Below are 23,743 nucleotides of genomic sequence, written 5' to 3'. Positions count from 1 at the left end.
CTTGTCGGGGAAGCTGATACTTGTGCACAGCGAAACACTAATTCAGTGAAGCGTATCTTGTCCACGCGAGATATCGAAGGAAAGAAAATTCATAAAACGTAAGTTTTGTAACATATTTTTTTTTTGTATCTACGCATCACTAAACATTCAAGAAACCGTTTCGCTTGATCCATCCTCCCTACTGTCGGAGGTGGCATACTTGGCCAAATGATCCTCTAGCCACTCCTGCGGGTGTTCCTTCTTCCGGTGCGAGTACATAGTGGCATTGGAGAAGAACTTTTTCTCGCAGTACGGACACTGGTACAGCGGCTCTCCAGTATGGGCATTCGCGACATGTTCCCGCAGAGTAGTTGCCCGTGAATACTCCTTACCGCACAGTTCACATACATGTCGTTTCCTATCCGGCGCGTGGTTGCGACTCATGTGCACCTTCAAGGCCATCAAATTGATCGACACGTGACCGCAGACCTCACATTTGTACTCTTTACCCTCCTCTCTGTGCCGCTGTACATGCTTCAGCCAGTATGTGTGATTCTTCATCCACTTGTTGCAAACGGGGCACTGCTTCCGTAACTGTTCCGCCGTAAGCTCATGCGTTTTGCGATGCGCCAGAAACATGCCCCGCCGGTAGAATCCTTTCGAACAAATCTCACATATGAAATCGGTTGGCTTTTGGTGAACAGCTTTTATGTGTTTCTTCAGGAACAGTTTACGACGGAAGCACTTGCCACAGAGCTCACATTTAGCCGTTTCGTTGTCCAGTGTTTCATGTTCCATCAAGTGACTTTTAAGTATCCCTTCTTTAGTAAAGCTTTTCTCACATCGATGGCATTTGAACACGGGTTCTTTCCTGGCAGTGTGATTCTCCTTCTTGTGACGAAGGTAACCGCTCTTAGACTTGAATGTACCATTACAAATTTCACACTTGAACGCTTCCGGATTCAGCACATTCTGCACGTGCTGATACAAGATAACACGTGTCCTGTATTGAGTTCCGCAGCATACAACCGTTCTCTTATTATGCGATTTTATTCGATGACGTTTGATAGCTCGGAAGTTTTCAAATTCTATATTACATTCATCGCAGAAATAGAAGGTGTGTTGTTTGATGAAATCATCTTCCGCTTGCCGTGCTTCGGGGGTCAACAGTTTACGCGAATGGGGATTTTTCCGTTTCGCATTCCTTTCACCCGGTGGTCGTCGCGTGTACTTTCGTTTCTTCTGTGGTTCCTGGGTCGATTCCTCCTCCAAGAGTTCAGTACATTTTTCCGCGTTTTCTAGCTTGCAGTCCACTATATCGAAAGGTTTTAGATTATGCACAGGCAGGTCTATGCAATTTACATGAAGTTGATCCTCTTCAATCTCGATTTCCTCTTGTTTGATGAAAACTGATAGCGGTGCTGCTTCCTGCTGTTCATGGAGTTTCTGCACATCTCGGTAGAATTGATGGAACTGATCCACTTTTTCCCAACAGATTCCACAGACGATAGCAGTTTGCAGGTCATCTTCCTGTGTTCGGAATGGGGATTTGAAATTGAACTCCCAACTTTGACATTGAATGAATAGTTTGCTTACCTTGAACCAAAAATGTTGACAGATTATGTGGCATATATTCAGGTCGGAATCCGATGTTTTATGAAAATTTACAGGTTCCTTACAGCAAATAAAACAATTTTTACTAGGGAAATTTGAGTTCATATTCGTTTGTTTTTCTTAAAATGAAATTGACAGTTCAATCAGCAAAATAATGCAAAACCGTGTCTCATCCACATAAAAAAAATTGATGTATAGGGAAAATGTCTCTAATGTTGGCCTATGGATCTAATATTGGGCCCATCGCTAAAAATCAGCTATTTATCAATTTTATCTAGATGAACGCGTTATTGTGACGTTACTAATGGATATTTTTGGTTGCTATTGAAAATTTAGTCGTTTGCTGAATTTATCATATCAAAAAAATATTTTTTTTGTATGAGAATTTCGTTCGAAACGAAATACAGAATAGGGGTGTATGTATGGGCCCAAATTAGGGACACTTAGGCCGACATTACCTGCATTTCCCCTATTACAGAAACATGTTGCATGCATCGGTGTGACAAATTCGTAGTCGTGTTGATGTTCCATTTTTTTTTCGATTATAATAAGGTGACCAGACTGTTTTTATCGTTTTTATTAAATAATAATAAATTTTAATCAATTTCAATTGGCCTGCCTGGAAAACTGGATTGCCAGATTTCAGTGCTAACATTTGAAAACGGCGCAAAAGCCATTTGTAAACAAATGGTTTGTGGGCCCTTTACTCGCTACCCGAAGAACGCCCACGCAAACCAACAGCATCGTCAGGAAGGGGAAAATTTCCCCTACCCGATGTTGCTGTTGTGTCGCGTGGGTGTACTTCAAGTAGTGAGTAAAGGGCCCACAAACCATTTGTTTACAAATGGCTTTTGTGCCGTTTTCAAATGTTAGCACTGATTTGAAGACATGTTTTCATTTTCAAGACATTTTTATCTTGCAAACCTTTTTTAAGACATTTCATGGTTTTTGAAGATTATAGTCGGTGTATAAAGGGCCACCCACGTTAGATCCGTTTGCGTTGCGTTGACGTAAATTTGACAGTTAGACAATAAATTTAGCTTTGCCGCAACGCGTCCGATCCGGATCTAATGTGCGTGGGCCTTAAGAGTCACACCAAGAGTGAAACCAAGTTTACCTATTGAAATGTCAAACCGGCTACCTATCGTGCAAAGTAAACCAAAATTACGAGACTATACACCGAAAATAGTTTTCATGTAGCTTCCATTGGAATCGCAAATGATTTTCATCCATAAACAAAATTAATGGAATTCATCTGAACTTTACATAACATTTATGCGATCATGTTAATTTTATATGATTTTTCATATGAATTTCATTTGCCTCATAATATTCATGTGATTTGTGGTGAGATTTTCACCTATGTGATCACATGAAAGCTATGTGAATTTCACATGGTTTTCATCCATTAGATATGTGATAAATTTTTTGAGTGTAGTCTGTTTTTTTTTCTTTGATTTGTTTTCCGTTGATCTTGTTTTCCGTACTGAGTACCAATGCTACCGACTCCAGGTAGGCAGCTCCCACACCCTGGACCCTACCTATCGACCCATCAACTCATAGACCGGGGAGCAACGGCTTTACTTCCCTTCCGAAGGAAGGCGTGATCAAAGATTTTATGCCTCAGAAAACCCCGGCGGTGCCGACTGGGATTGAACCCAGGCCTTCTCGGGTGGAAGGCAATCACTCTTACTACTACACCACCGGTGCCACTGAGACTATATATATATATATATATAGACTATAGTCTGTTTATAACTAGGGGCAAGACAGCTCCTAATCATGAGCAATTTCTGAGTTGCTTTTGATGCACCTCGAGTAACTCACATTGCTCAGTGAGAAAGCTCACTGTCATCTGCTTCCTCACTTTTCGCATCACAGCAACATAATCACCCCTATTCTGTATTTCGTTTCAAACGAAATTCTCATACAAAAAAATATTTTTTTGTATGAGAATTTCGTTCGAAACGAAATACAGAATAGGGATGAATATGTTACATATATGTTATGTACACCTTCATGCGAAACCGAAAAGCTGCTGTCAATCAAAACAACAATAAAATGAAAAACATGTTTACAGAACTCAATAACTCAGCAAAACTCGGAGACACTTAAATTGATTGATTTGATTATTCTGCATCATCTCTGCTTAATAACCTTCGCTCAACCCTTACCAACTGTGAACGTGAACGGAGCCTATTGCTGCGTAGCTGCCTTACATTTACCAAGGGCGAATGCTTGTCCGGCTTGATATGGTGGAACTCGATCTGCCTGACCAAATACTCAAAATCCGGCAAATTACGTACCCCGCACGTGCTACAATACTCGTCGAAGCAATCCCGTTCCCATGGCAACGGCATGCAAACTGCCGCTGGATGAAACTGCGAACTGAGCTCTGAATTACCACTGTGCCGTTCTACTGACGGTGGACATCCATCCTTCCTCTTTTGGTGCTTCTGCAGTGCCTTCCGGATGATCGTTGTACGGTTCCGTCTCTGCGATACACCACCGTGATTTTGCTGCGGCCGTCAACGGCAGTCTCCTTTAAAGTAGAACATCACTACATACGTGTGTTCTTCGGTTTCTCGTTGGCTAAGTCCATAGCGGCCCAGGTGTGGAATTTATTGTTCATCTCCATCTATTTTATGAACAGCGCTGACGATATCGAGTGATTGGTAGCGATCTTGTGAACTTGATCACGTCTCATGACGATCGTGTACTTGGTCTTAACATGGCCGTGGGAATGCAAAGAGAAAGTTGACGAAGATAATCTGTCAGCTTGATTTGTTCTTCGTCTTCCTGACCGGTTTTCATTTCGATTTCGTCCGGTTGATCGTTGATGGGTTTGAAGTCCGGACGAGGATCATACTCACCGGAAACATTGGTAGCGGTTACTTCAACGTCCTCCTCCTCTTCGGTTTCGCAAGTGACGGCGGCTGCTCTGGCTGAACATTCCGCGGCGGTAATAGCAACAATCAATACGAAACTAACGATTTTAAATTGGCTCACTGCATGCGTGGGCGGCGAGCTACCAGTTACGCCAAATCGACGATCAAATGCATTGTTTACAAAAGCTGACACGTCCTTTCGAAAAAGTAATCAAGAAATGGTACTTTCCGGGAAAACGGTTTTCCGGGAAATTACGTACAATCGTTTTTTTAGTAAATCCACTTTTGCCAAAATTGAGTCGAATAATTCAACTCTCTTTTGGGTTGCTTTCAATGTCCGTGTAGATTAATCCATTCTTCATATATATATATACGTCATTTTTCAGTTTTGCAAAACAAACGAACATGAAGTCCGATTTGCCTGGTGAAAATTGTTTTATTTGCCGTAAGAAACCTGAAAATGTTCACAATACATCGGATTCCGATTGCCACGTATTCTGTAAACATTTTTGGTTCAAGGTAAGCGAACTATTAATTGTTAAAGTTGGGAGTTTAATTTCAAAATCCCCGAACCGAACACAGGAGGATGACCTGCGAAATGCTATCGTTTGTGGAATCTGTTGGGAAAAGGTGGACCAGTTTCATCAATTCTACCGAGATGTGCAGAAGCTCCACGGACAGCTTGAAGCGACAGCACTATCAGTTTTCATCAAACAAGAGGAAACCGAGATTGAAGAGGATCAACTTCAGGAAAATTGCATAGACCTGCCTGTGGATGAACTAAAACCGTTCGATATAGTGGACTGCAAGCTTGAGATTCCGGAAGAATGCAATGAACTCCTGAACGAGGAATCGAGCCAGGAGCCACGAAAGAAACGAAAGTACACGCGACGACCACCGGGTGAAAGGATTGCGAAACAGAAAAAGCCTCATTCGCGTAAACTGTTGACCCCTGAAGAACGGCAAGCGGAAGATGACTTTATCAAACAACACACCTTCTACTTCTGCGAGGAATGTAATATGGAATTTGAAAACTTCCGTGCTATCAAACGTCATCGAGTAAAAACGCATAATAAGGATACGGTTGTATGTTGCGGAACTCAGCACAGGACACGTCTTTTCTTGTATCAGCACGTGCAGAATGTGCTGAATCCGGAAGCGTTCAAGTGCGAAATTTGTAATGGTACTTTCAAGTATCAGAGCGGTTACCTTCGTCACAAGAAAGAGCATCACACTGACAGAAAGGAACCAATATTCAAATGCCATCGATGTGAGAAAAGCTTCACTAAAGAAGTGATATTGAAAAGCCACTTGATGGGACATGAAACACTGGACAAGCAAACGGTTAAATGTGAGGTATGTGGCAAGTGCTTCGGTCATAAACGGTTCCTGAAGAACCATGTCAAAACTGTTCACCAGAAGCCAACCGATTTCATATGTGAGATTTGTTCGAAGGGATTCTACCTACGATCGACGTTTCTGACGCATCGCAAAAAGCACGAGCTCACGACGGAGCAGCAACGGAAGCAGTGTCCCATTTGTAACAAGTGGTTGAGGCAAACCTCCTACTGGCGGCATGTGCGGCGCCACGAAGAGGAGGGCAAAGAGTACAAGTGTGAGGTATGTGCACACGTTTCGATCAATATGATGGCCCTGAAGGTGCACATGAATCGCAAGCACGTGCCGGATAGGAAGAGACATGTGTGTGAGTTGTGCGGTAAGGAGTACTCACGGCCAACTACTCTGCGGGAACACATCGCAAATGCCCATACAGGAGAGCCGCTCTACCATTGCCAGTACTGCGAGAAGAAGTTCTTCTCCCTTGCCACAATATGCACTCACCGGAAGAAGAAACACCCGCAGGAGTGGCAGGAGGAACAATTGGCCAAGTATGCCCCCGCCGACAGTAGGGAAGATGGATCAGGCGAAACGGTTTCTTGAATGCTTTGTAATGTAGGAAATAGTCTGTTTTGCGTAAATAATAAAAATCTCATGTCAATACTAACGTTTTATGAGTTTTCTTTCCTTCGATATCCGTTACAAGTTACGGTTCACTAAATTTATTTCACATAATTGTCCATGCTTTCGTTCAGACATTGCCTCCCAGCTTACAGCCAAAAGATTAGTATGATGCACTCCGCATTTATCCTCCACAGAACCAACACACTTCTCACAAACATTTCATGTAAAATTGAAGTAATCAGTATTTAGTGCTGCAATAATAATGAAACTATTTAGCCAACACGCCGAATTCGGCGATGAAAGTTTAAAAAACAACAGTGTCGGGCTAAAATATGATATTGTAAAACAGGAGAAAACAATAGCAAAATTCATCTCACACATTCTTCTTCGAAAAACATCACTCTTATACACTGTCCACTATTGATCATTGAGGTGCATCTTCGCGCTGTTCACGCTGCTGCGGCTGATGGTTTTCGTTCATGTTGTTGGTCGCGGGTCGATCAATCAGTGGGGCCTCCTCGGCCGCTGCCGGTACCACTGGAACCGGAGCGGGTGGGGGATTGTGATTGACCGCTCCCGGTGCGGGTGGTCTTCGAAAGTACAGTGCTGCTCCAAGAACCACCGTCAGGACCGTGATCAAGTAGAGATCCCAATTGGAGGCGATGTTCTCGTCCAGGTCCAACAGGACGCTGAAGGGGGACTATAAATAAAGGAATAAAATTGACCGCTTTTGTTTGAAAAACATAGAAAATCTTACCTCTCGGAGTGATTCCATCTTGAACAGCATCTGAAGCTTCATCAGGGCAAGGGTCACGGGAACCTTGGCATCAGCACTGGTCTCCGCTGCCAGATCGTAGCACCGTTTGGCCAGGTGAATGTCCTTCTTCATACCGAGACCCTGTTCGTGCATGTAGCCCAGATTGAACATGGCCTGAGCGTTGTGCTGCTGTTCCGAAGCCATTCTGCAAAGGAAAAAAAAATGATCAGTGCTGAATCCTGTTGGTCCCCTATCCATCAACTCACCGGTAATGTGAAGCAGCAGTTTCGAAATCCACATTCGTGCCCAGTCCATAGTAGTGGTAATCTCCCAGCTTGACCTGGGCAGCCGAGTAGCCTTGAGCGGCAGCCCGACCCCAGAACTGTAACGCCCGGATCAGCTCTTCTTCGCGGTTCTTGAACAAATTGATCTCCCCTCGATCGAGTAGGAAAGCCGCATTGCTCTGCGCTACCTCGTAGCCCAATTCCGACATCAAGGTGTACTGCATGAATGCTTCCTCGAACCGGTAGGAACGATAATCCTGATGAGCAGACATTAACCGCTCGGCCCACTTTCCTCGTTCGGCCACGTTCTTGAACAGCTCCACCGCCGTCGGACAGGATCGCATCATTCCCAGTCCAACGGCATGCATCTGACCCAGGTTGTAGAAAGCCAGCACATGACCCGACTGAGAGGCCAGATTGAAATACTTGTTAGCTAGCTTGAAATCCCTCTTGACGCCGATGCCACTGAAGTACATATTACCCAACTGAAGCTGTCCGTCTACCCACCCTTGGTCAGCTGCTTGGGTAAAGTATTTCAACGCCTTCACCGTATCCTTGGGCACTCCTTTGCCATGCAGGTACATAATTCCCAAACCACTCTGTCCCACCGGGTTGCCCAAATCGGCCGCCTTCTTAAAATACTTCAAAGCAGTTTCATTATCAGCTTTAATGTTATCGCTTCCCTCTAGGTAAATCTTCCCCAGAAAAGCCATCGCTACGGCATTTCCTGCATTCGCCGCTTGGCTAAAGTACTGCAGGGCCTTCTGATGATCCAGCGGAATGCCTCGGCCACCTTGATAATGTAGCTGACCCAGGCCAACCTGTGCCTGTACGTCTCCTTTGTCCGCCAACAGTTGGTAGTAATCGATCAAATCATTATCCAGTATTCCCGAACTAGGACCGGAATTTTCCACTTCATCCAGAAGCCTGATACGATGGACTGCCGCTCCCCCGGAAAACGTAACCTGATTAGCCACCTTTGTAGCTACCTTCCGGTAGAAATCCAGCGCCGTCTCGCAGCTATTCGGCACACCAACCCCGGACCAATACCGGTATCCCAGTGCCATCTGAGCCCACGAATTATCCCCCAGTGCCGCCATCGTGTAGTAAACCAACGCCTTCGCCTGACTCACATTGAACCCAATCCCAGTTGAGTACATAAATCCCAGTCCCATCTGAGCATCCGGCAGTCCACTCTCGGCCAGTTCCAAAAACGTCTTCTTCGCCGCCTCAGTATCCATATGCACCGGATGACCCAGCAACTGCGCCCAAGCCACGTGACTCCTCGCCAACGGATGACCCTTACCAGCCGCCTCCACCATCAGCTTGTGTCCCTGCAGTTTATCCACCTTGGTCCTATTCAGCACCACCATCGCCCTGTCATACGTTTCCTGAGCCTCCAACTCTTCCGGACTCAACACCCTAGCCGTCTCCCCAGCATCCTCCGGCGAGATCCGGTTGATCTCTTCGATCTCGCTCTCAATCTTCTGGATCATTCGCTCGTGACTATCCAGCAGCTCATTTAGCATCTCGGACATTTTTCGGCTTTCCTTATCCTGCGATAGATCCGGTGCCTTGACGATCTTGATCGCCGACCGCATGAAATGCAACTCATCCGACAGCGCCTCGAACTCCACCCTCTCGCTCTTCTTCTGTTCCGATTCCTCTAGCACAATCTCCTCCAGCAAGCCTTCCGCCGACTTTCTTTGGTTCGAACCATCCTTTGTCGACTCCTCCGGCTCATCCCCATCCCGCTTTCTGCTACTTCCTACGGAAGAACTCGTCTCCTCCGGTCCCTGAGGCGGTTCCACCTCGCTCCACACCTCTCCAAATAGGAGTAGTATCCCACAGAGTAGGAAAAATGTTTTCATCTTCAAATGTACTAATCTTTCGCCGATTTCCTTAGAAGCGACGTGTCCTGACGTCCATTGGAAAACAATGATCAGCACAAGTGCAGCTCCACAGGAACACGTACGGTTCACAAATTATTTGCTGCGAAGTATCCCCAACTGCCTTCGCTGCAGTTCGTTTCGATCAATTCGGTATTCTGTCGTTAATGGGTCGTTACTAAATCCAGTTTCTAATGAGATAGCGTTCCACAATTTTAACACTTTTTTTTTTCCTTTCAAGCCTGTTCTGGGGATTACAGGGGATCTTATTTACTATTTTGCACTGAGGTGGAAGAAAACACAATAAAATGACGTGTGATTTGAAAGGAGTGAATTTGACAGTTGGTGGGTATCGTTCCCGGGATTATTACTTAAAATTTGTCTGTGTACACTGATAAATTAAACTATTCTCATTTTGCTTAAAATTTAATCAATTTTACATTAAACTCAGTTTAGTCATATACTAATAAAATTCCAAATATTGTTTTTATGTGTCCCATACATGAATTTTTGCAATGTGATCAACAAATGATAGCTATGTGTCGGACACATACTTAAGATGTGTACACATAAAAGCTATGTGTAACCACACATACTATTCATTTGACCCATAAATTTCATGTGTGCTTCTGGGTGGATTCTGTTTATGTATAATCACATGAAAATCATGTGAAATTTTACATGGAAATTCGTCAATAAAAATGTGTGGAATTTTATTAGTGTATATGACTAAACTGAGTTTAATGTAAAATTGATTAAATTTCAAGCAAAATGAGAATACACATCAAAAAATGTAATATCGATCAATGTAATTCAAGCTAATGTATGAAATAATGATGTAATAGCAAAAAGCAGATACAATATTACATCGATGGATGTAATTTTGTTCGCAAAATCGATGTACATCGTACAACGTTATGTTACACAACCGATGGTTTGACCTGGTTGCATCAGTTTGGATTTAATAACAAACAACTTTTTTTTCTGTGTAGTTTAATATATCAAATGATTAAAAATTAATTATCTCTTGCAAAAAAAAATCATCTGATCAGGTGGTAAGTTATGCCGAAAGTTATGCCACGTATACACTTGTACACAGCAAAAAAAAATGTAATATCGATCAACGTAATTCAAGCTGATGTATGAAATAATGATGTAAGAGCAAAAAGCTGATACAATATTACATCAATGGATGTAATTTTGTTCGCAAAATCGATGTACATCGTACATCGTATATTACACAACCGATGGATTGACTTGGTTGCACCAGTTCCGATGTAATATTCAACCACTTTTTTTGCTGTGTATGACAAACTATAGACAATGGCGCAGTCGGTAGATTCTGTTGGAGTCGGTGAACCATTGTAAGCAATCGGTATCTGATGTACTCTCTCAACAAAGCCGAATCGATTTTCTCGCGCTCAATGGCATCGTTCGTTGCCTCTGGCACGATCGGATATCCAGCTGAGTAGAGGCAAGTGACATCCTTCATCTTTGGTACACCAGCATTCCGAAGTCCCGCTTCTCAATTCTTTTCCAATCATGCACCCGATCTTTCTTTTCCTTTACGCTTTTTTTCGACGGAACGAAAAGCAATCATCCGGTTTTCACTTTGCTACCAGTGAAATATAGGCTGTAGCGGAATGTTATACACTGAGAAATTTAGATGTTTTGTTATTGTTAAGTTATTTTTTTAACATGAAACTTATATCTACTACAAACGCCTGCTGTTGATGAGCTTATCAACGACAGGCAAACACACTCTGTGTATTGAAATTTCTGTAAATCTTTTCATACATGAATTCAATATTTATACAAATTTATTTGTCATAACCATCAACCAGTCAGCCATGTAGGTGTAATAGAGGTCAAAAAGGTATCAATTTTCCTCATTGGGTTCCAAATGCCGAGAATCCCTCCACGCATGCTATCACGGGTTATTAAATATATAGACGTAAACTTGAAGAACTACAATGGGGTAAACATTTGCTGCGTCGCGGCCATCGGTTTTCTCGTTCATTTACCGGCAGATTGCTTCTTCCGATGAAATGCCGAATATGTCGATAAATAATATAAACATTGCCATCTGTCACCTGGTGTGTCTCGAACTCTCTTTAACCAGTGATGCAAATCGATAACAAGGAGATTATAAATGTGCATCGATGGCAATCTTTATTGTTCTTTGTCAAAGTTCAAAGTTACGATGATATCAGTATTTAAATATTTATTGATGAATCTGCCGGTAAATGAATGAGAAGACCGATGGCCGCGACGCAGCAAATGTTTACCATTGTAGTTCTTCAAGTTTACGTCTATATATTTAATAACCCGTGATAGCATGCGTGGTGGGATTCTCGGCATTTGGAACCCAATGAGGAAAATTGATACCTTTTTGACCTCTATTACACCTACATGGCTGACTGGTTGATGGTTATGACAAATAAATATTGAATTCATGTATGAAAAGATTTACAAAAATTTCAATACACCACATACTAGAGTGTGTTTGCCTGTCGTTGATAAGCTCATCAACAGCAGCCGTTGACCCGAGAATTAGCAACCAACAACGAAATCAGTACACCCCAGATGGCATGGGATTGAAACTAGAAATCATGCCAATAAAAAATCACAAATAAAATGAGCAGTTGTGTATCGATATTTTGATTTTTCAACAGAAATCGATATTTTGATCTGGCAACACAATCGATATTTTAACATTGGTAACGATTGGTAGCAATATTTTGAGAAAGATCTTTATAAACGATTCACGATTAGACTTTTAGCATCTTTACAATTAGTCATGAAATGGTGACGATCGCTATCGATTTTTCTCATGAATGGCTTTGAAGATCGATGTATAGAAAATTAAAGAAAATTAACGAAATGGTTGGTCGGGTTACTATCATATGACTGCTGAAGAAATAATTTTAAATGTAAGTATCGATCAATAAAGATCGAAATCATTGAAAATTTAAAGTAAAGAATTGCCGACATTAATCTTTATTTCTTTATAAAAAACTTTGAAGAAGTATCACGAACAGTTGGTCGGGATTGTGTTTCTAGCGTGTTTTCGGGTATCTGAAGGTGTTTCTGGGTGTTTCTGCATATCGTCTTACCTGTAAAAACGTTGAGCGAAAATTATTGCTTACTGGCAACTTGAACATCCATATTTGTTTATAAACTAAAATTGATGATTCTTTTTTTCGACTAAGACCAATTTAAAACGTAAGTGCAGCTTTTCGAACTCTTTCAGGTACGAATTGATTATGGACTCCGAGCCGCACACAAGATCGTAAGCGGATCGGTGTCCATACAAAGGCCACCATCTGGCCGTAGTAGCATAGAGGTAACTCTAAGACCAAAATATCGAAAACCAGTAATATCGATCATCGTAATTCAAGCTTTGTATGAAATAATGATGTAATAGCAAAAAGCAGATACAATATTACATCAATGGATGTAATTTTGTTCCCAAAATCGATGTACATCGTACAATGTGATATTACACAACCGATGGATTGACCTCTGTGCAGCTGTTTGGATGTAATATTCAACAACTTTTTTTGCTGTGTAGGCTAGTCAAGTAGTGAGCCAATTTAAAATCGTTAGTTGCCACCGGTTGGTAGTAGTTTTGTCAGTGGTCGTTTACCATATTTGATTCCGTAAAGCTTCACCAACCAACCGACATTCAGTTCCATGATTCGTTCCTCATCGTATGACATCGATAAATTCGCCTTCGATGATCACTCGGACCATGGTCGGAGGTAGCATCTTCACCGGTGTTTGCTTTCCTACCATCGACAGCGCCCCAGCTTTTACAGGTGTTCTATGGCCGGCACTGATTTTCGCCAGAGACATCATACTTCTCTCCATTTCAAGAGCCACATGTGAAAAGGGCATAGAATTTTTTTTTTCTTTGTTAGAGAGATTTTTAGCCATAGGCTAGTTCATCTCTTAAAGGGCATAGAAGCTTTTTGTAAACAAACCTTTGTAGGCCCTCTTCTTGCCAACCGAGGGTCGCCCACGCAAACTAATAACATCATCGGGAAGGGAAAAGCTTCCCCTATCCGGTGATGTTGATGGTTTGCGTTGGTGTCATATGCGTGGCGAGAAAAGGGCATAAGAAGGTTTGTTTACAAAAAGCTTGTATGCTCTTTTCACATGTTGTTCTTGATTTGTCCGATCATTGGACTGTCTGACCGTGTGGACATATTAAACCCCACGTCCACCAGCGAAGTCTGATTCCGGTTGAACCTTCCACTAGAACGCTGGCGCCGATTCTTTGACTGAGTCGATCGAGGAGTCAATGGCTTTCGGGAGAAACTCCTCCCGAAAGCGTTCATCAGAATCTGAAGAGCATCTGGACCAGTTTCCTCTGATGATGCACGCTCGCCTCGTCTACTTACCACCGTCACCTGTGGTTCATCCGAGTCCTCATCATACTCCAATCCAGTAGAAGTTATTGTCCTGTCGCTCGAAGCATCGATACGGAGGGCGAGGCCGTTGCTTACGAGGTTGCTTATTAGGTTCAGTGTAATCCTTTTCCGAGAGAATTTGGGAGCAACTGCTGGATTACACTTCGAAACAAACATGCGAACTGTCAAATTCACCGGGTTGCCAAACATACCATTATACACACAAAAAAAATCAGTCTGACGACACTCTCGGCACTGCCGGCACACGTGAGGAACACTGACAAAATAAGTGTGTAGAGTAACCATCCCTTGTGTAAATCAACAAAATCAATGCGACACATTTGCAGGATTACACACTTTAGTTTCCAGATCGGTCAAAACTGAACATACCGAAAAATGTGTAAACTGTGCTGGGAGCGAGGCTGGGAGTGACAAGTTAACAAATGGACAACAGCGACATGAGTCCGATTGACTTTGTCCATTTGTCAACTTGTCACTCTCAACATAGGTTACCCATTTTTGGGTTGGTTCAGTTTTGATCGATCTGGGTAGATTATACCCAAATTTGGGTAGTTTTGAAATAGCGTGCACATCAACGATCTGCGGTCGTTCACAGAAAAAAAAGTTGTTGAATATTACATCCAAACTACTGCAACCAGGTTAATCCATCGGTTGTGTAACATAACGTTGTACGATGTACATCGATTTTGCGAACAAAATTACATCCATTGATGTAATTGACTTCTTGTCGCAAGATTTCACCAATACAACGTTGCTACTGTAGCCGTGTAAAATCGATTTGTTTATTATTTTCAACCACGAAATCAGCTGTCAAAGTGTTCGACCTGACAGCGGTTTGTTTTTTTATTTTCAACCAGTAAAACGCTTGTATTAGTGAAACTGCTGACTAATACCAACAATCAATACGAAACTAACGATTTTAAATTGGCTCACCACTTTAGTAGCCTATTGGTCCCAAGCAAACGATTAACGTACCCTATTCTAGTTGAAATTCTATTACTACACTATGTTTGTTTTGATTCGCTATGAAAGTTTGACAGATAACATCAGGGGTGTGTGGATTCATGCAGAACATGCAGGGGTGAGTGAAATAGCTTGGGACTGCTTGGGACCGTTGTTCTGGTACTAAGTGAGCCAAAAATAATAATGATTTTCTTCGGGACCTACTAGTCTTAGAGTTACCTCTATGCTAATACCATAGAGGTAACTCTAAGACCACTGGGTCCCGAAGAAAATCATTATTATTTTTGGCTCACTCAGTACCAGAACAACGGTCCCAAGCAGTCCCAAGCTATTTCACTCACCCCTGCATGTTCTGCATGAATCCACACACCCCTGATGTTATCTGTCAAACTTTCATAGCGAATCAAAACAAACATAGTGTAGTAATAGAATTTCAACTAGAATAGGGTACGTTAATCGTTTGCTTGGGACCAATAGGTTACTAAAGTGGTGAGCCAATTTAAAATCGTTAGTTTCGTATTGATTGTTGCTAATACTAACCGTGGTAGAGAACTCTATATTGTATCTGATTTTTGCTATTACATCATTATTATTTCATACATCAGCTTGAATTACATTGATCGATATTACATTTTTTTTTGCTGTGTTGGAGAACCCGAATAAAAATACCATACCCGAACCATAACCAAAATGATTGAACTATTCCACAAACGGTTTGGATGATATCCTGAACACGTCGTTAAGCAAAATAACCATACACATTTTATTAGGGAATTGCACCTTATTCAGGCTTCCTTTCGAGCTCTGTACAGAACTTTAACCGTCATTTCAAAAACTCAACTTGTTTCATTTTCCCACTTGTTCCCCACTATCGGAAATGTCGCGTCGCAGCAGCAGCGGCGCTTGTGAACGGCTCGTCGCGCGATCGGTCGTTGACATCCGATCAACTTCCGTCCAGTCCTGTCAGGCAACCATCTTTCTTTTCTGATTCGTGCTGTGCAAGAAGTAAGTGCCGTGGTTCAAGTTTTCCGTGCAAATTTCGCGATTTTCCGTCGTTGGCCGGCGTTTTTCCACCGCCAGCATGTCGGTTGATGGTGGCACCGTGGCCAGATACCCCGGGGAATGTTGGGTGGCAGTGAAAATCGAGTTGTTATTGGGGTTGATGTTTTCGTGTCGGGGATGAAGTCGTACGTGTGTGTCCAGAGACGGGAGAAACAAATCGGTGAAACAGTTTGTGCTACGGGGCCACCACATCAACATCGCGCCAGACCATGCGGTGGTTTCGGTCTTGAAATTTGCACCGGACATGCGATAGATTTATTGTGTGGAGCTATGGATCTAACTGTTGTTTTCCGTTGTAGACGCCCTCATGATGCAGTTGCATATTCGTGGACTTAACACTCACGTCCTGGACGTTGAGCCCCAGGAAACTATCTGCGAGATCAAGGTTAGTATACTGGTGGTTATTTTAGAACTTCATAAAACGGTGGAAATGTCTCGGAAGGGATCTGAATACTGTGCAGTGGACAGCAGAATCAAGCCTATCTCCTTGGCTTAGATTCCCTAGAACCGCTGCTAGATTATTATCTGATTGTTTGACCTGTCGCTTGTGCCCAGTGGAAGCGACGGGGTTTATTAAATCAGGACAAAAGATGTTTCATGAGAAAACCTGGTGAAAAATGATGCAAGAAATTTACCAAGCCAACGAATCCAATCTCCACCGGTAGATCGTTCGGTTTAAGCTTCTTTGCTAAAGTAAAAGAGGTGAGAATTCCCAACTCGTTCCTCTCGTCGTTCGGTGAAAGGAAGGACTTAAATTGTCACGACAGGCTCCTTGTAGAATTGCCATTTTCTGCGGAGAAAGCAAATGGAAGTATGATAGATGAATAGGCAATTACATTTGGCCCGATGCGTGCCCAGTTCAATGGTACAGTGTCTCTAAGGTAATTGCTAGAGAAAATTCTAGCCACTATGACCCGCCTGAGCTCCAAATGCTTGGAACGGGCGGGGTTAAATGGTCTAGTACAAATGAAATCCGTAAGAGAAAGCAACTTGGCCAATTAAGAAGGCAATTACATTTGGCCCGATGCGTGCCCAGCTCATTGGTACAGTGTCTCTAAAGTAATTGCTAGAGAAATTCTAGCCACTATGACTCGCCTGAGCTCCAAATGCTTGGAACGGGCGGGGTTCAATGGTCTAGTACAAACGTTATCCATTACGAAAAAAAATTAACTGATAATTTAGAAAGCAACTACATTTGGCCCGATGCGTACCCGACCAATTCCATGGTACAGTGTCTCTAAGGTAATTGCTAGAGAAAATTCTAACCACTATGACTCGCCCGAGCTCCAAACGCTTGGAACGGGCGGGGTTTGTTCGGTTAGTACAAATGAAATTCGTAAAAATTGACAACCAATTTCGCAGAGCTCGGGGAAAGAAACTTGCTCCACCAATGTTGCATGCTTTCTTACTGATGCTTTGCCAGATTGATTGTCGGAACTCGAGACCTTCGTTTATCAACTCAATTGGAAACGACAGGGAGCGTACGTTCTAAACAAATTTACGATCATTAATGTCATTTGAAAATACTGCAGATTCCAGCGGATGTCATCTGTTACCTGGATGGCAATCCTCCTAAATCAAACATTCTGCTAGATTAAAATCGAACCCTGAGAATCGTGTAACTTCACTGCCCCCAAAGCAATGAACTGCACGAGGTTATGTGTTCGAACATCCCCCCACCTTTCGATTCTGAAGAAACCTTCTGAGACCATTTCCACCCAAAAGCGCAGATTCCAGCGGAACTAACATCCACTACCAGATGTCTGCTTCCTCCTAAACAGTCTGCTAGAGTAACGAGCTCAAAATGGAACAATGAGACTTGAATCGCTCTTGGATTGGTAACGATTCGAGGTGCTTGGTTCCCGACAATTATCTTTCATCATGTCCAAAAAAGAAAGCATCACATTCATCTAACACAAAACCATTTTCCCCACCGTAGGCCCGCGTTGCCGCGCTCGAGAATGTCGAGGACGCCGCCCATCTGGTGCTCTCCTGCGAGGGTGCCATCCTGGCCACCGATGCCCTGGTGTCGGCCCTCTCATCCGCCGAGCTGGACCTGACCATCCCACTGCTGGGAGGTAAGGTGCACGGTTCCCTCGCCCGTGCCGGTAAGGTCAAGGGTCAGACCCCCAAGGTCGAAAGGAAGGAAAAGAAGAAGAAGAAGACCGGCCGTGCCAAGCGTCGCATCCAGTACAACCGCAACTTCGCCAACGTGGTGCAAGCCTTCGGACGTCGTCGTGGACCAAATGCCAACTCGACGTAAGCTGGTGATGCGTGGGAAGGGATAAGGAGAAACTTGAGGTTTGATTGAGTGCGGTTGATGCGTGTGTAAAGTTGGGCTTTGCTTTCTCTGCTGTGAAAGATGTCACCACGACCATCCGCAGGAAAATAAACGGAAATCCTTTATTATGTATAAGACGAAACTGGTTTGGTGTTGTTTCTGGCCCGAATGATGACAGCCTTTCTCGGAGGTGGTTCGCAGAAGGTAAGTAAAGTACCCGTAAACCGGGGGCAAATTGTTCACTACGAAAAAAGACATTGACCAACTAAACTGGTATTAAAATCAGTAGCTGAAGGAACTACGTGGACCCGTCCTGGGCAATAATGAACAGGCCGAGACTTAACGAACAAAAGAATGTTTTATTAAAGCAAACTTGAATTGCTCACATCGAGCTCTTGAATTGGAATGACAGCGAAAATGAACATGAAAATCGTTACTTTTTACCTTTATATGACTCCCTAATGGTCTAGTGAACCACGGAAAACAGCTTCTATGTCTAGGTCTGTTTATCTTCGGGGATGGTCTTATCAATTTCGTAGAAGATTAATCCTCTGGACCGCCAAAGTAGGTTCAGGTGATTACCTATAAAGAGTTCAAGAATAGGTGGCAGAGAACTTCAAAATTTCGTTGAACCGGATTGACCACCTTGAGTCAGTTCCAAATCAAAACCCGAGTTTATCCACCTAATGATGCGATCTTACCTTTACTGCTGAATCAAAGACTCAATAGAGGGCTGCCCATAAACTACGTAGACAGTTTTTGAGCGATTTTAATTACACACACTTATTCTGCGAGTCGTGCTTGATTTGCACGAAGATCCAAATGATTGAACTATTCCACAAATGGTTTGGATTAAGCAAAATAACCACACAAATTCTATTAGGGTAGTGACAGAGAGTCACACGACTCACAGAATAGGGGTGACCAGTGAACCGGGAATTCCGGGAAATATACATCAACCCATTGTTGGCCAAAATCTACCACCAGCATCAATATCAACCAAGATTAAAATTATCGAAAATCTTAGATTAGAAGATATGTTAAATTCTAGAACAGGCCTGCCCAACTTTTCTAAACTCACTTTTTCAAATGGCTGTATCCATGTTCAATGCACTTATTTCTAGCTACATTGTGTTTATTTCTCATTTATTCTGAGCTAAAATTCATAATGATGGGTGACGACATTATCCTCCTGATCACTCACAAAACCATAAAGGCACTACGTAGAAAGATGAGCGCTGCCACAAGGGCAGTCTCCCTGTGGACATCACTGACTGGCTTCCAACTCTCAGCCGAAAAATGCACACCAGTGTACATCTGCTCTCACCATCATGCCGTCCTTAACACTCCCGTCTGTATCAATGTTACAGCTATTCCCATCAGGAGGTCAGCCCGTATCCTCGGAGTTCGAATTGACCGATATTTGACCTTTTCTGCCCACTTCGATGAAATCAAGGGCTTCGAGTTGTTAGAGCAATTTTGGAATCACGTCTCCTTTATGGAATCGAAGTTACCTGTCTCGCTCGCGATCAACTTATTAGACAAAACTAGTCTCTACATACCATCAAGCAATTGCAGCTTGCGTCGAAAGTGGAGTACTACATGGTACTACCATAGAGGTAACTCTAAGACCACTGGGTCCCGAAGAAAATCATTATTATTTTTGGCTCACTCAGTACCAGAACAACGGTCCCAAACAGTCCCAAGCTATTTCACTCACCCCTGCATGTTCTGCATGAATCCACACACCCCTGATGTTATCTATCAAACTTTCATAGCGAATCAAAACAAACATAGTGTAGTAATAGAATTTCAACTAGAATAGGGTACGTTAATCGTTTGCTTGGGACCAATAGGCTACTAAAGTGGTGAGCCAATTTAAAATCGTTAGTTTCGTATTGATTGTTGGTAGTACTGCGTGGCGCGCATCGTCAATTCCCTTGCGTGTATATGTACGGGAGGAAATTCACGTTTATTACTGATAATGAGCCATTGAAACAAATTTTCTCCAATTCGAAAGGTTGAACAATGCAACATTATGCGACATTTTTGCAATCATTCGATTTCGATATTCAGTTCCGACCTACCAGCATAGAGGTAACTCTAAGACCACTGGGTCCCGAAGAAAATCATCATTATTTTTGGCTCACTCAGTACCAGAACAACGGTCCCAAGCAGTCCCAAGCTATTTCACTCACCCCTGCATGTTCTGCATGAATCCACACACCCCTGATGTTATCTGTCAAACTTTCATAGCGAATCAAAACAAACATAGTGTAGTAATAGAATTTCAACTAGAATAGGGTACGTTAATCGTTTGCTTGGGACCAATAGGCTACTAAAGTGGTGAGCCAATTTAAAATCGTTAGTTTCGTATTGATTGTTGCTACCAGCCAGCATTGTGATGCGTTCTCGCAGCTTCCATCAACGAAAGAGAGAGAGTTGATGAAGAGAATCGATCAATGTAGATTGGTCTATTTGAAAAATGACGCAAGATTTTTCAAGCACAATAACCTGAAAATTGAAAGTGATCGACTCCGCATCGCTCAGCATTTAAGCGAAGACAAAATATCAAGAAGATTGGCAACTTTGCCAGAATCCGAGCGACAGACACAGTAGCGCCAACAATCAATACGAAACTAACGATTTTAAATTGGCTCACCACTTTAGTAGCCTATTGGTCCCAAGCAAACGATTAACGTACCCTATTCTAGTTGAAATTCTATTACTACACTATGTTTGTTTTGATTCGCTATGAAAGTTTGACAGATAACATCAGGGGTGTGTGGATTTATGCAGAACATGCAGGGGTGAGTGAAATAGCTTGGGACTGCTTGGGACCGTTGTTCTGGTACTGAGTGAGCCAAAAATAATAATGATTTTCTTCGGGACCTACTAGTCTTAGAGTTACCTCTATGGTAGCGCTGTGCTCGAGCGAAGGTGGAAGCAACGGATAGAAAAATGAGCAAATGCACAAACCTTTCTTCTGAGGATGGAACCTTTACCAGTCTTCTTAAAACTTTGTCTTCGATTTAAGATACTTAAGTTATTGTTTTACCCAAAATGGCATATTTTTTAACTTAAAAAAAAAATCAAACTCAGAGAATTTTGTTTAACAAAATGAGTAGACACTCTGCAATGGCAATATGTATTTTTGGTAAAATGATAATTAATGAATAAATAACAACGAAAGTAGGGGAAATGTTGGCTTCGGCAATACCTTAACCTATTCTCGCACACTAACTTTAGATTACTGGAGTCAGTAAAATTTTACTGGGTTTTTGAATTGCGGATCGCCCAGTTATCATCGCAGCAAAAATTTGCATTACCGAACTGTCCGTAAAGTCAATCTGTCAAAAGTAACTGTTGATTCAGTAATTGGTTCGAGTTGCGTATACTGGAAAACCCAGTTTTTTTTTGTTTTTTTTTTTTGCTGCAATTTAACTGACAAGACAGTTATTTTGTTCATTCTTGTACCGTGTTACCCAGTTATATTAAAAGTTTTGTCAGGAGAAAAAAAAAAACTATTTAATTTAATAATAATAAGATACCCGGGAGGATAATTATTTATTGCATTTATTTTGCATTGCATTTAATATTGCATTTCATTTTTCTCAAATTTTCAGGATACTGATAAGAAAAAACAACAACCATAAAATCAATCCAAACTACGGAGAAACTTTTCACTCGTAGTTGTTATATTTCCAACCCCCATAAATACTGACTTGAAGGTTGCAAAGAATTGCTGACAAATTCCTATTCAAAGAAATAGTGACGTTCTTCCAGAAGATAATTCCATCGGTATTGCCTTCAGAAAATTTTCCACGGACGTAATGTGTAGGAGTTTCATGGTTTAATGTTGGTATTGGGTCATCCATCTAATAGAATCGAAAATAATTGGTCACAAGCCATAGCCAAATTATGCACTATACGTACTTGAATACATTCAACGATTCCGTCTTTCTGTCGTTCATGTTTTCTTGCAAATTTCCACAAAACTGCGCGATAAAACACTTGCTGCCGGATTTTACTAAAGCTAAATGGCGGCGGGAATAAAATTGACAGGTTAGAGTTTTACAATTCGTGGTCAGTAAAACAAGGTGGCTATTTTTCTGATCAGTCGGTAAAAAAATAAGACTTCTTTGTGCACAGTAATTATTTTTACTGACTTTTCGTGAAATCTCAAAAATTTGGGAATTAACGACTTTCTCAGTAAATATATATTCTGTGTACAGTATTTTGCCTCAAACGATACCGAAGTTCAGTTTGTGTTTTACAGAACGTCGGTTATTCACCAGATTTAAACTGAATTTTCAGCAAATCTTTCGTTTTACCGTGCAAGCCCAGTACAAAAAAATACCGAACAACTAAATGCTTGATTAGTGTGCGTCAAGGGGTAAACAAAGTACTAGAGCACTCACATTTGGCCAATAGATGCTCTGAAACACAATGTATCCACATGACAAAATTGAGCTCTCAAGGACGTTGTTTACCCCCTGACAATAATAGGTTAAGGTATTGCCAAAGCCGTCATTTACCCTATGTCGCGCAATTTAATAGTACACATTTTGTTCACGTTTCCCCAAATTATTTGATATAAACTCCCTTATTCTGCGAGTTACGTGACCGGTGAGGTGAGAATTGTCACCACGTGTAAGGTGACTCTCCATGCAAATCAAATGGAGAGTCACCTCACCGATGAAAGAGAGTCACGTGACTCGCAGAATAGAAAGGAAAGTGTTTTATATTGTTTCTAGTTTCGTCTATATAAGAGTGAATTATCCACTTCATTCGAGCAGTTAAAATGACGTTTTCTACCACTCAAGCTTTGAAATAAATCATTATTTTGAGATTTTTTTTTTTTCATTATTTTGAGATTTTGAGAGAAAAGTCGCCAACATTTGTGCGTTTCATAAAAAAATAGAAATTAGTTGGTTCAGTTTTGTGAAATCGCTGGTAGAAAGTCTCGTCAAAACTGCTTGACAAAGTGGTCAATTGCGGCAAATCCCGCCCGTATACACCTTTATATAAACGTACTACGTCGTGTCAAATAAATAAAAAAGCAGAATGTGTGATACTTTCACCACCGACAAACCGGCATTAATGACCATAGCAAAAACAATAAAATTTCTGACCAAAGCACACTACTGACATATATTTAGATAAGCCATGAACCCGCATGCAAAAGTTATGAATTGGTTCGTATCTGATCTATTCTGGACAAATTATTTTTATCTAGATCAAAAACTCCTATGGTTTTGACAGTTCGGATCACTGCACATATAAATCGGCCATTTACGATTTTCGGCCATAAGTTAGAATGAAGTGTCATGTCGGTTTGTCGGTGCTTTCACTAGTTAGTCTCCCATGAAGACATACACAGGGCTATTCTGCGCGGCGTGTGAGGTGAAGTGACAATTGTCACCTCGGGTGAGTTGACTCTCCATTTGATTTGCACGGAGAGTCACCTCACCCGAGGTGACAATTGTCACTTCACAAGTGAGAGCTTGTCACCTCACCTCACACGCCGCGCAGAATAGGCCTAACAGCATTAGATTAAGCCCTTCCATATCTTCGGCAAGGTGTCAAAAGTGACCAACGGGTGGTAAATAGCCTATAGGTATGTAT

General features: G+C 42.1%; 4 protein-coding genes across 4 annotated transcripts; 2 read left to right on the top strand and 2 right to left on the bottom strand.

Annotated features, from left to right (window-relative positions):
• Positions 1 to 131: 131 nt before the first annotated feature.
• On the bottom strand, positions 132 to 1,709 carry LOC135707490 (transcription factor grauzone-like). Its single transcript, XM_065229334.1, has 2 exons — positions 1,576 to 1,709; positions 132 to 1,509 (listed from the first exon to the last, which is right to left on the bottom strand). The coding sequence occupies exons 1-2, from the start codon at positions 1,696 to 1,698 to the stop codon at positions 148 to 150; spliced, it is 1,485 nt and encodes a 494-aa protein (XP_065085406.1). The 5' UTR covers positions 1,699 to 1,709; the 3' UTR covers positions 132 to 147.
• A 3,168-nt stretch (positions 1,710 to 4,877) lies between these two features.
• Positions 4,878 to 6,453, top strand: LOC135707492 (transcription factor grauzone-like). The gene is made up of 2 exons (XM_065229336.1): positions 4,878 to 5,000; positions 5,064 to 6,453. The coding sequence occupies exons 1-2, from the start codon at positions 4,887 to 4,889 to the stop codon at positions 6,420 to 6,422; spliced, it is 1,473 nt and encodes a 490-aa protein (XP_065085408.1). The 5' UTR covers positions 4,878 to 4,886; the 3' UTR covers positions 6,423 to 6,453.
• A 72-nt stretch (positions 6,454 to 6,525) lies between these two features.
• On the bottom strand, positions 6,526 to 9,631 carry Hrd3 (HMG-coA reductase degradation 3). Its single transcript, XM_065229388.1, has 3 exons — positions 7,467 to 9,631; positions 7,201 to 7,405; positions 6,526 to 7,143 (listed from the first exon to the last, which is right to left on the bottom strand). The coding sequence occupies exons 1-3, from the start codon at positions 9,353 to 9,355 to the stop codon at positions 6,868 to 6,870; spliced, it is 2,370 nt and encodes a 789-aa protein (XP_065085460.1). The 5' UTR covers positions 9,356 to 9,631; the 3' UTR covers positions 6,526 to 6,867.
• Positions 9,632 to 15,698: 6,067 nt separating this feature from the next.
• Positions 15,699 to 18,257, top strand: LOC135707464 (ubiquitin-like FUBI-ribosomal protein eS30 fusion protein). The gene is made up of 3 exons (XM_065229280.1): positions 15,699 to 15,777; positions 16,134 to 16,219; positions 17,774 to 18,257. The coding sequence occupies exons 2-3, from the start codon at positions 16,142 to 16,144 to the stop codon at positions 18,095 to 18,097; spliced, it is 402 nt and encodes a 133-aa protein (XP_065085352.1). The 5' UTR covers positions 15,699 to 15,777; positions 16,134 to 16,141; the 3' UTR covers positions 18,098 to 18,257.
• Positions 18,258 to 23,743: the final 5,486 nt, after the last annotated feature.

Source organism: Ochlerotatus camptorhynchus, unplaced genomic scaffold, assembly GCF_037179485.1.
Source record: "Ochlerotatus camptorhynchus isolate MF236.1 unplaced genomic scaffold, CSIRO-AGI_Acam_v1.1 ptg000313l, whole genome shotgun sequence".
Classification (NCBI taxonomy): domain Eukaryota; kingdom Metazoa; phylum Arthropoda; class Insecta; order Diptera; family Culicidae; genus Ochlerotatus; species Ochlerotatus camptorhynchus.
Note: the sequence above shows the minus strand (reverse complement) of the source record. Positions and strands in the feature narration are given on the sequence as shown.

Bases quoted from the DNA above. Each gene is read 5' to 3' on its own strand.
- LOC135707490 (XM_065229334.1), bottom strand. From the start codon at position 1,698: ATGAACTCAAATTTCCCTAGTAAAAATTGTTTTATTTGCTGTAAGGAA. The intron at 1,510-1,575 runs GTAAGCAAACTA...TTCCGAACACAG, and splicing joins GTCAACATTTTTGGTTCAAG to GAAGATGACCTGCAAACTGC.
- LOC135707492 (XM_065229336.1), top strand. From the start codon at position 4,887: ATGAAGTCCGATTTGCCTGGTGAAAATTGTTTTATTTGCCGTAAGAAA. The intron at 5,001-5,063 runs GTAAGCGAACTA...AACCGAACACAG, and splicing joins GTAAACATTTTTGGTTCAAG to GAGGATGACCTGCGAAATGC.
- Hrd3 (XM_065229388.1), bottom strand. From the start codon at position 9,355: ATGAAAACATTTTTCCTACTCTGTGGGATACTACTCCTATTTGGAGAG. The intron at 7,406-7,466 runs GTGAGTTGATGG...TTTCCTTTGCAG, and splicing joins ACTGCTGCTTCACATTACCG to AATGGCTTCGGAACAGCAGC. The intron at 7,144-7,200 runs GTAAGATTTTCT...CTTTATTTATAG, and splicing joins AGATGGAATCACTCCGAGAG to TCCCCCTTCAGCGTCCTGTT.
- LOC135707464 (XM_065229280.1), top strand. From the start codon at position 16,142: ATGATGCAGTTGCATATTCGTGGACTTAACACTCACGTCCTGGACGTT. The intron at 16,220-17,773 runs GTTAGTATACTG...TCCCCACCGTAG, and splicing joins AAACTATCTGCGAGATCAAG to GCCCGCGTTGCCGCGCTCGA.